The sequence below is a fragment of the Carassius auratus genome, chromosome 47 (assembly GCF_003368295.1).
Source record: "Carassius auratus strain Wakin chromosome 47, ASM336829v1, whole genome shotgun sequence".
Taxonomy (NCBI): Eukaryota; Metazoa; Chordata; class Actinopteri; order Cypriniformes; family Cyprinidae; genus Carassius; species Carassius auratus.
In genome coordinates, this window is record NC_039289.1 from 7,178,529 (window position 1) to 7,189,758 (window position 11,230).

Genomic DNA, 11,230 nt, shown 5'->3' on the forward strand with positions numbered 1-11,230 from the left:
TCAGCACTTTGCTGGGTGTGTCCGTCTTTCTCTCCCACCACTAATTCCATTTCTCATGCCATAGTGGGCTGACCTCAGCTCTGGAGGAAACACTGCTGCCCTGCAGCCGATGTCTGTGATTATATACTGTACCTTTTACAGCAACACAGCATAACTGAAGGGTGGACAGTCTCGGCTTCGCCACACTCTGCGCCGACCCCCTCCTGCCCCTGGAGGGGGAAACCCTCCGTCTGTCCCATCAGAAACCGCTGGAGCTCTGTCATGGGGAAGCCTGTAGTTTGGTAACCCTAGACAAAAATGAGAAGTTGACACGAAACGCTACAAGCGCGTGTAGTGCAGCTTTAATAGTGATTAATTGTAATCAATCTACAAGGAAAGTTCATACAGCAATGAAAATCATGCCACTGTTTACTCACTCTGAAGTTGTCCTGACTCACATTTCAATTTAAGAAATAAATAAAATAATCAAAACAAAAAAGAAAAAAACAAAACAAAGACGACATCCAAAAAAAAAAAAAAAAAAAACCAACCAAACAAAAAACAGAATGAAACTAAACTAAAACCTCAAACAAAAAACAATCCCCTTCTAAAAAACCAACAAAAAAGAATGAAAAAATAATAAAACTTTCCCTTTCCTCTGGTGTTTTGACTAAGATAAAAAAAAAATTGCCTAAGAAGGAAAATAAACTGTGTTATAAAGCGTTATAAAAGCCTTAAAGGGAAGACCTTTTTTATTGTTGTCGTTTTGTTTTTTGCATAAGAAAATAAAATGAAATTGATGTCAGTTTAATTTCTGTTTGAACTAATCTATTTAGAAAATATAGCTTTTTTTTTTACATAGTCACTCATTTGATCTTATATTATAGAACTAATAAGGCTTCTAAATTCAAAAATAACTAAATTTATTTATTTACCTTCTTATTAATTTGTTTTTTATTATTTGGATAGTCAAAAGTGGCTAGGAAATAACAGAATGTAAAGAGGTAACAAGACTGAGAAATGTGTTGAAACATGTGCGCTAACCACTAAACCATGGAGAAGTTCTAGTCACAGTATGTTGAGCTGATGGTACCTTGACGGAGACCATGTCTGTGATGAGGGTGATGAAGAAGAGACTGAGCACAATGTAGATGAAGAGCGAGATGAACGAGTAGAGATAAGTTTGGCTGTACAGCCCACCATTATTGTGATCTTTTGCTCAAACTCTAGACTCCAGACCTTCAAACTGAACCGCATACAGATGGTAAATGCATGGGAGAAGACGTGGACAAAGTATGCATGAGACCATTTAATATTATATTATATTATATTAGGTCAATAGATGGCTCTTTAAATATAAGTCAACATATACTGCCATCTACTGCACATGAGAAAGACTGCACATCTCAATTCATTCACAAAAGGTGTAGCCAAGATAGATCATCCCTGCGCAACAGCAAAAGCGCAAGACCTTTGGTAATGCTGCTCGCATAGTGAAGATAAGCACATGTGTTGTAATAAAATTAATTTAGGACCTAAATAAATGATTAGTCTTAAGCAATCGACACTGTAATATGACTAGTGGTCAATAAAACACATGTACTTCACTTTGGCAAACTTGCTATACAAATTTTACCTTCATGTTCTTCATGTGATTTTGTGCATTTTTTCTTACATTGTATCCTAGATACCTTATGACGCCCACCCAGACCATTAGAGTTGACGTTCCCAGGAATATGCTGATGATCATAGTTGGTCATGCTCTGAGAGGAGAAAGGAACTTTATTAGCATTTTGAATGTAGGCCAAACTTGTGCTTCCATTCATAAACATTCCATAAGTTTCAAAAGAAAAGCACTGATGATCACTTTTAAGAACTCCCTCTGATCATCTGCACACACTTCTGATTATAATTCTCAAGACAGAAGCTAGAAAACCTCAACGGTGTGTGTGTGAGTGTCAGCGGTGACTTGGGAACCTGACTCGACTCTGGAGGGTCAACTGTGGCTGTCATCTTGGGCAGTGGCGCTGGACCGTCGGCCATCTTGGGCAGTGGCGCTGGGCCGGCGGCCATCTTGTGCTGTGGCGCTGGGCTGGCGGCCATCTTGGGCAGTGGGGCTGGGCCGGCGGCCATCTTGGGCAGTGGCGCTGGTCTGGCGACCACCTTGTGCTGTGCCGCTGGGCTGGAACAGGAAACTCGGAAGACGAGGAAACTGGGTGACGGAATGAAAGGACTCCATGAAGACAAACAGAAAAAGACCGGTTAATATAGGGAGGGTAATGACTATCAAGTGAAGACACCTGAGTGCAATTAACAGGAGTGCAATTACTGATGAGGCTATGTGGGAATTGTAGTGTCAACGGTGAGGTGCCTATGGGAAAGTGAGACCACTAGTGGAGACTCAGGGAAACAGAGACCAGACAGCGTGACAGCGGTGTCCTTAACCCTGCAAGCCTTACGGTCGAAATTGGAGCGGCAACATGTACTGATTCAAACCGAAAACATGTCTGTGGTCTCGTACATAAATCGCCAGGGCGGCGTGCGCTCCAGAGCTCTATTCAAACAGGCAGCGATTCTCCTGTTGTGGGCGGACTGACACTTAATCTCCATAAGAGCGTCGCACATCCCCGGTATTCTGAACCGTGGAGTGAGCATGCTTTCGAGGAATGGGGTTCCTCAAGGAGATGAAGTCTTCACCCAGGATTAGATCAAATTATTTGGGGGGGGGGGGTGGATTTGTTTGCCATGAGCGAGAACACGCACTGTACTGTAAGACGTTTTTCTCGCTATCTCACTCCCTGTTGCCGGGAGATGCTCTGACATCGCGTTGGCCGGAAGCCAGGCTTTACGCGTTCCCTCCGGTGAAGATTCTGCCTATGGTGTTGTGCAAATTCAGGGAGGAGAGAGCATCAGTTATACTCGTTGCCCCGAACTGGCCGAATCAGCCCTGGTTAACAGACCTGAAAGAGTTAGTTATGGCTCCCCCATGGCGAATCCCCCTCATGAAGGACCTGCTGTCTCAGGCGAACGGCAGGATATGGCACCCCAGCCCGAGCTGTGGAACCTTCATGTGTGGCCGCTGCGGGGACCCTAGTGAGCGGGACGCACTGCACTCACAAGTACTGAACACACTTACAGAGACGCGCGCACCATCAAACAGTCACTGCTACGCTCTGAAGTGGGGAGCTTTCACAAAATGTTGTGGGGACATTTATATTGACCAGGGGACCTGTTCTGTGTCGGATGTTTTGCGCTCTCTACAGCACAGTATGGATAGCGGGAGTTTGCCATCCACGCTGAAGGTGTATGTGACCACTATTGCTGTTTTGCGTTCCCCGGTTGATGATTGTTTACATGTGTTGTTAACTCGGTAGTAGAGGAGGTTCTCGCAATTCTGCACTGTTTTACCATGCCTGGAAGTTACTGCTGCGTTAAAAACTGCTCCAGTACCTCTCACGATACATATGAGAAACATAGGAACAATGGAATACAGTTTTTTTAGGTTACACCAAGCGCAAAACAGCGGTATTTGGAGAAGCTCTCAAGCATACAAAATATCGACCCATACGAGCTCCCTGCAGCAGCACAGAGACCTGGACCATTTACATCCACGCACACATATGGATATTGGGAATTTTATTGTTTTTGGTTTAAGTTACTACACAATGCAGGAGTTTAAAAGCCACATGTCTTTGGAAAGTTACGAGGCTTTCTGCTGTGGCTGGGTCCATCTACAGCAGGTGAAGAAACCAGTGTTGTACTGGCCAAAGTAAGTTTATTCACATGCGTTTAGCGTATTGTAATTACATTGCATTTAGAATGCACTCCTTGACCAAAATGACAAAGTAATTAACTGTGACAAACACTAGATTGTAACGAGATGTTCAATGTATACGATCGTTTCCAACATGTTTTGATGTAGGCTAAAGCCGTGTATGTTTAGTTATAATTAGATTTTAGCCCAATGACACATACTGTACCAGGTTGTTTTTGTTGGGGGCTGCAAAGTGGACAAACCAGTTCTGGGTTAGCTAGGGTAGTTAAATGTGTGATTGCGAGATGTAAATGTCCTGGTTAGATTAAGCCATTAACAGCGTGAATGCACGGTGACTTACATCGTAAACGAAATAATTCCCAATATCCATATGTGTGCGTGGATGTAAATGGTCCAGGTCTCTGTGCCGCTGCAGGGAGCTGCCTGAGAGCTTCTCCAAACACCACTGTTTTGCGCTTGGTGTGAGCTTGTTCCTGTAAGGTCCCCTTTCATTCTCCTTATGTTTTTGCATTGCTTTACCTTCTTCCTTTTCTTTCTCATATTCGTAGATCTGTCTCGATCTGTTCTGCCCAGGCGGCAAGGAAGTCGACCGGAAGTTGAAGTCTGCTGCGTGCCGCCATCTTGTAGCAGAACTTCACTTGCGTTAGCATTCCCATTGACACCCATTCATTTTGCCGTCACTTTGACAGCGAATAACTTTACATCGGAGGCGTTTAAAGACTCTGTTTGTCCATTATTTATTTCTAAAGATACACAACAATGTATAAAGGGCTCCATTACCTTCTATGTTACATTATGGCCCCATAGAAACAGTTTTTGTAAAAAATAGGCTAACGATTGCTTCATAACCACTCGACTCTCTGTCGCATTACCGTACAGACAGGAAGAGAAGATCGCAGGCAATTAACTTAATATGGCGTACTGGCGTTACATACTTACTCCTGCTCACTCACACCAAAGAACTCCCCGCTCAAGCTCGCCGTCTCTGCAAGATTAACGATGGCAGTTTGCACGCACAGCTACTAGAACATTTAAATCTGTCAGACAGGTTGCTGACGTCGTCACGCTTCGTTTGAGTCTGCGCATCAGAAATGGAAGTGCTAAAAAACGCTAAACATGGGCTTCAATTTGTCTCAGTTGAGTTCCAATGGGGTCGCTGTGTCCATTTCTTTTACTGTCTATGGTTCCGCCGACAAAATAAATGCGCAAAAATGAAAGCGCTCTGAAATGTTTAGTCGCGCCTTTGTGAAGTTCTGAAGGCATTGCCCCTGGCAACAGATAGCGTATCCTGCCATCAGGGCCGACCGGCTCAGACCCCTCCCAAATCAACCCAAATCGGCACGTGACTCCTCAATCTCAATAACTAAAGATAAATGATATTATTAGGCTAACGTTAGTTGGACAAGTTATGGGGTTAACTGGCTAACGCCAGGCTTGGTGAGCCGGTTTCTGGGCAGTTTTAACGACAGTGTATAACGTTAACGAACTGGGGTGCAATAAAGTTATTCTTTAATTGTCACATGTCACACAGCTAACGTTACTTAGTCGAGCGACTGCTTACCTGACAAACCATCTTGTGAGCGTCGGTCTGTCCGTCCTTTCCCAGCGCTGCCTGCAGGCACTGTCAGCGCTGTGACACCGGGAACAGTACATGACAATGAGCCCAGCCCACCTATATGAGAATTCAGCTCTTATTTTTAAAAGGGCTTATTAAGGGGGCGTGACATCACATTGAAGCAATACCCCTGATTGGCTGACTACACGTGTGGATCGAAGTCACACACTCTGCGGAAAGATAGTGCCAAAAAGATCTGTAGACGTGTGAAGAGGGATCTGTGAATGCCCTGTGATCTGCATACACAGATTCACCACTTGCATGCTGAGCTTTGCACAGAATGTGTAAGAATGTCTTTTTACGGTGGTTTGAAAATACAAGTTAGACCATTTTTGTTAGCAAATTGTAAGCAGGGCATTTGTAGATTTCTTAATGGAAAAAAACATCGAAACAGCTGTGCCAAATTTCTGAAAAAAATGCAACACAAACTACAAACAAATAAAGACCCTCATGTGCAGACAAATTACTTTGCATTCATTCAAATTCTGGTTGTCAAGTACAAGTCACTGATTTCTATTTGTGAATCTTGAATAGTCTGTTTGTGGATCTTGTTTTACATTTGTAGATTTAACATTTATTTGTAGATCTTGTTTTGTGTTTACAAGTTGTAATATGAATTTTTGACTCATAGTCTCTTCATTTTCAATGATTATGGCATTATTTTGTCACAACAGTGAAACAATAGTGTCAGAATTGTAAAAACAAATGTGACAATTTACAAACAGAACATGATCTTCACATGCAAACAAGTCACTTTTCAATCATTCAAATTCTGGTTTTCAAGTACAAGTCACTGATTTATATGTTTATTTGTGGATTTGTAATCTTTTTGTAGATCATGCTTTGTTTGTGGACTGTGTATCTATTTGTAGATCTTGTTTTACATTTGTGGATCATAAAGATTTTGTTTGCGGATTTTTTACCTTTTGTAGATGGTGTGTTTTGTTTACAAGTTGTAATATCTATTTGTGACTTTTAGTCTGTCCATTTTCAATGGTTTTTGCATCATTTTACCTCCATGGTTATCTTTCGTAATCAATGACTGGATAAGTAGATAGTTAAGCTAGCTTTGAATAACTAGTCTAGCTGCTAGGTCTGCTGTTAGCTGGCAGATCATTTGGAACACAAGTTACAGCTAGCAAGAAACGTTGAGAAATGTACTCTTCTAATCATTACACTAGGTATCTAGTTAATGCAACTTTTGATATAGGAACTCGAACTCCTAATATTTTACTGTAAGCAGTTATGGAGATATAAACACAATTGAAGCACTTACAGGATTTTCATTCAGATGTCTCGTTTTGCCACGTTTATCTAGTACCTGTCTGCGGGAGCACTACAACAACAATCTGTGACGCTGTAGGAACTCACTCGGCTAATAGCTGCCCTGATTGCTGCCAAGGAAATAAATTAATTACTGTTATAAATGCAAAACGTCACTAAAACCTATAATTTTCACAACAATTTTTTATGTTCAAATATATTTGTCAGGGACCCCCCAAAATCTAAAAATTAATTCTTATAGGGGATCCTTAATGACTTATGGAGGGTCCGGGAACCCCCCCAGACCCCCCTCATTTCGAACCCTGCATTGTATTGTAAGTTGCTTGAGGAAAAAAATTATATCATGCTGACATCTCCATGTTCTACATTAAAGGATTGCATATGATTCATGTGATAAAGCTGATACGGGAACAGACGTTATGACAAAAAATCCAGATGCGCTGCACCTTGTTTACAAGCATGCATCTTGATACTCTTGTGAATGGCGGTGGAGACTGACCCGGAGAAGAAAATAATCATTAAATAAATTAGTTATTTTTGTTTTATTTGTGCACACAAATTATTCTGGCCGCTTCATAAAATTAGGGTTGAACCACTGATGTCACATGGACTATTTTAACCATGTCCTCACTACCTTCCTTGGCCATAAAACATTTCAGTTGCTTTGCTGTCTATAAGCACTCAGTGTCACAAAGCACTCTTATTTAATCAGAATTATTTTCATTTGTGTTCTAAAAATGAACAAAGGCCTTGAACGACACAAGGCAGAGTAATTAATGACAGAATTTAGATTTTTGAGTGAACTACTGTATCATTAAGCGCACTTTGGCTTCCACACACACACTTAGAAAAAGGCTAAATTCATCAAACATTTGGTCAGGGCCAGTGCATGCCTAAGCGAATTAGGCATCCTGGGTGGCATCACAGTCAGGGTGCCAAAAAGGAAACATTTATTTTTAAATTAATTTTATTGGACATTCATTTGGAATTATAGCGCTCATATAGACAAGTTAGTGTCCGTTAATTATTCTAATTCTTTCCCCCAATTTAGTTTAATTGTAACGGGGCACTTTTGTCCAATGTCACCATCAGACAAGGCCAGACTAGGGCCTAAGCATCTCAGACAAGGGCCGGACTAGGGCCTAGATTCGAACCCCATGAATGGTTTTACTGTGGAGGGTCACCGCCTCCCAAAGCTTCCTCATGCGGCGGATCCCGTCGCCCACCGAGCCGGGGAAAGTGAACTGCTTGATGTATGGCTGCTTGAGCACTTCCATACATGAACACCTGAGAGGAGCAAAGATGCCTTAGTATGATAACAAATAAATGATCCTACAGTATGTTGGCTGTTCACAGCTCTTACAAGGATGGCGAGTGCAATGATAACCAGCACAGGTAACTGGAGAGTAATCGGTAGATCCTTCAGCAGGGCTCTGAGGAACTCACCGATTCCCTGCCCAATTTGCTTCAAAGGATCTGTGATGAAACTGGTTATGGTGACCATGAGAGCCTAGAATAAAACCCCATAAATCTATTATTAATGCATTTCACCTCTGGTTACAACTCTCATAACAGCTTTTAGAACAATAAGATATCTGATGAATAACTAAGAAATATTAAAACTAAACAATTTATATAATATAATATAACTTAAGATTTATGACAAATGCTGACTACTAATCTACTGCTAATGTTTTTTGTCTTGGAAAACACTACCATTCAAACTTTTATTAAATTTTTTATTTTTTTTTAAGAAAATCTTTAATGTTCACCTCATGTTGTATTTATTTGCTCAAACATACAATAAAACTATAAATGACAGTGAGATCAGTGAGATGTTACTAATTTTAAATAACTGTTTTTAGCATCATTTCAGCATCAATATTTTCACATGATCCTTTAGAAATGCTCAAAAAATAATTTCTTATTATCAGTTTTGAAAACAGTTGTGCTGTTTCATATTTTTGAAAAAAAAAAACTGGTATATGTTTTGCATGATTTGAAAGCACTTATGTGATCTTTTAATATAAACGTCTCTACTGTCACTTTTAAATAAATTTTAATGCATTCTTGCTGAACAAAATAGTTAATCTCTGTAAAATAAAAAAAAATCTAATGTTCACTTTTGATACTTTTTGTTATTATTTGTTTTGATTTTTTTTTTTTTTTTTTTTTTTTACATATTTTCTAAATGGTTTATTGTACTGTTTTTGCAATTAGGTTCAGATTATTTTACACTAAATAATTCATCATAGTATAATGACTAGCTAATCAGTCAGTATCCATTATCAGTCAACCACTATTCTATTATACACTATTATAACCACTGTCAAGTGAACATTTCTGTTGTTGGAAACTAAAAGATACAAACCTTTGTTGGCACAAGCAAAATTGGGTTCACCAAAAGGGCCTCATAGCACTTTTTGCAAGGATCATCTTGAAGAGTCCATGTCCGTCTGTACCACTCTAAAAAAGCAACACGTCATCTCTAAATAATTACACGTCATTATTTACTCATCTACATGTCATCTAAAATCCATATATCTTCAGTGGAACACAAAAAGATAATTATAATTATTATTATTTTTTCTTTCTTTTGCTTTATTTTACTTTTGTATTTGGTAATTTTAAATGTATGGTCTTTTTGGAGCTTAAAAAGATCAGTGAATATTATAAAAAAAATCTAAATTCATGTTTCACATCAAATGGGTTTGGAATAACATACAGGTGAATAAAAACATGAATCACCTTACCTGACAAACTGTCCTTCCAGTCCAGTTGTTTCAGCCCAGTGCATTTGTCATTTGAGCTCTCCACCTCCACAATGTTCTTCTTGTGTTCTGCAAATGCAACCTAGACATGGAGAAATATTTCAACCAATTTAACTCTTCATTGTACAATATACTTAATACACCTTTTAACTCTTCATTGTCATTTATTCAATACTGGTTTAGCAAAACCGTCATGCACAGTCAACAGCACAAGAATAATTACCATATAAAGATGGAACCAGTTCCAGATCAAGCTAATAAAAAAGCAAACAGCAAACATTCTCCAGAACTGGACAAACCAGGAGACCACAGACCAGACCTCAGTGCTGATTATGGCTACGACAATCAGAACAATCAAAGCAACCTGTAAAACAAAAAAATATTATTATTATTTCTGAGATTTCTGGAAAACGCCAGTTTTTTTTTATATGATTTGAATGTAATTATTTAAATGATCTATGAATGCTTTTAGAAGAACTGACCATCAGGGCGGTATCAGCATCTACATTAAATGTGTCTTCAAAACGCCACTTCCAGGATTCGTGGTCGTGGAGTTTGAATCTGAGCAGAATTTGACTGAGAGCCTCATCCAAGGCTCCAGTGGTCCAGTCGTTCTCTTCATTCAAAAGCTTCTGGATCTCCACCAGCGACTGCTTGGACAGCTTCACCTCAGCGTCATAATGCTTGGATGTCTGTCCATCGTTAGGCTAAAGATTACAAAAAGGAAGAGCTGTTAAACCATAACCAATGTACATCAGATTCATGTTGAATCAGTTCCCTGGAGAGAAAACAGTCACATACCAGGCCAAGCTTTGAAGTTTCTTTAAGAAGCCTGGAAAGGAATCGCTTGAATACTGGAAGACATGCTGGACTTTTAGAGGTGGTAGTCTCCTTCTTTTTCTGTTCATCAAACTAAAAAAAGAGATAGCAATAATATAATATAACAATATGGATATAATAATACAACATATAGTTTCAGTAATTCTGTAGTGCTGAATGGTACAATACGGGACTTTACCAGTTACTATGGATATTACCATTGTACAAAGTCCAAAAAAACATGTGATTTTCATTTTGGTATAGAGGTCTACTAAAAACAGTTGTATTTACATGTTCTTCAACTCTTTCTGTAAACTCTCTGGTGTCTTGATCCACTCGAATGCATCAGGACACTGAGATATAATTTACAATGCAAAGTTTGAATGGAGTCTATTTACAATGGAAAAAAAAATGTAAAGCAGAGGGATTTAACTTCCTTAATCACTGTAATACAGTGTGGGTCACTGTACTTGGCCACACGTCAAGTCACTTTCACTATCACTTATTTATTCAGTTTATTAATAAACTTCCAGATGGTATACTAATGTTTTACCATTGCTGGTTTTCTCATGCGCTTTGTCGTCGGGTCGTAGTTTATCATGTCATTTGGATCAATCCATTCATCATCCTCATGATCCTGGTGGATATTTTCTTTTGCAATAACAAACAAACTACAATAAATGAGCAAACTCCAGAAACCAAACGATGAACAGATTGACACCTTCATAATCTCCTCTGGAACAGAAAAGAAAACAGACTTGCTGGTAAAACAATTACTGATTGGCTGTTATAAATGATGTAAATAAAGTTCAGAATCAGCTTTTGTGGAAACACACTGATGGCTAAGCATTTCCCTACGTGATGGAAGAGAGTTCCAATTGTCACAGCTGTGTCAGCTATAGATTCATAACCGAAAATATTCAAACAGTGTTAATTTCGTCAACAAAGACGAGGACAAAAATATTCGTTAACAAAACATTTTGACAA

The 11,230-nt window shown here is 39.4% G+C and overlaps 1 protein-coding gene across 1 annotated transcript; it reads right to left on the minus strand.

Moving 5' to 3' along the window:
* Window positions 1–7,805: 7,805 nt before the first annotated feature.
* On the minus strand, window positions 7,806–11,027 carry LOC113064959 (chloride channel CLIC-like protein 1). Its single transcript, XM_026235985.1, has 8 exons — window positions 10,797–11,027; window positions 10,226–10,336; window positions 9,907–10,131; window positions 9,648–9,788; window positions 9,407–9,506; window positions 9,025–9,119; window positions 8,017–8,163; window positions 7,806–7,940 (listed from the first exon to the last, which is right to left on the minus strand). Exons 1-8 carry the CDS (start codon window positions 10,968–10,970, stop codon window positions 7,821–7,823), a joined length of 1,113 nt encoding a protein of 370 aa, XP_026091770.1. The 5' UTR covers window positions 10,971–11,027; the 3' UTR covers window positions 7,806–7,820.
* Window positions 11,028–11,230: the final 203 nt, after the last annotated feature.

Bases quoted from the DNA above. Each gene is read 5' to 3' on its own strand.
- LOC113064959 (XM_026235985.1), bottom strand. From the start codon at position 10,970: ATGAAGGTGTCAATCTGTTCATCGTTTGGTTTCTGGAGTTTGCTCATT. The intron at 10,132-10,225 runs GTATGTGACTGT...TGTAATCTTTAG, and splicing joins AAACTTCAAAGCTTGGCCTG to CCTAACGATGGACAGACATC. The intron at 9,507-9,647 runs GTAATTATTCTT...CTCCATGTCTAG, and splicing joins ACTGGTTCCATCTTTATATG to GTTGCATTTGCAGAACACAA.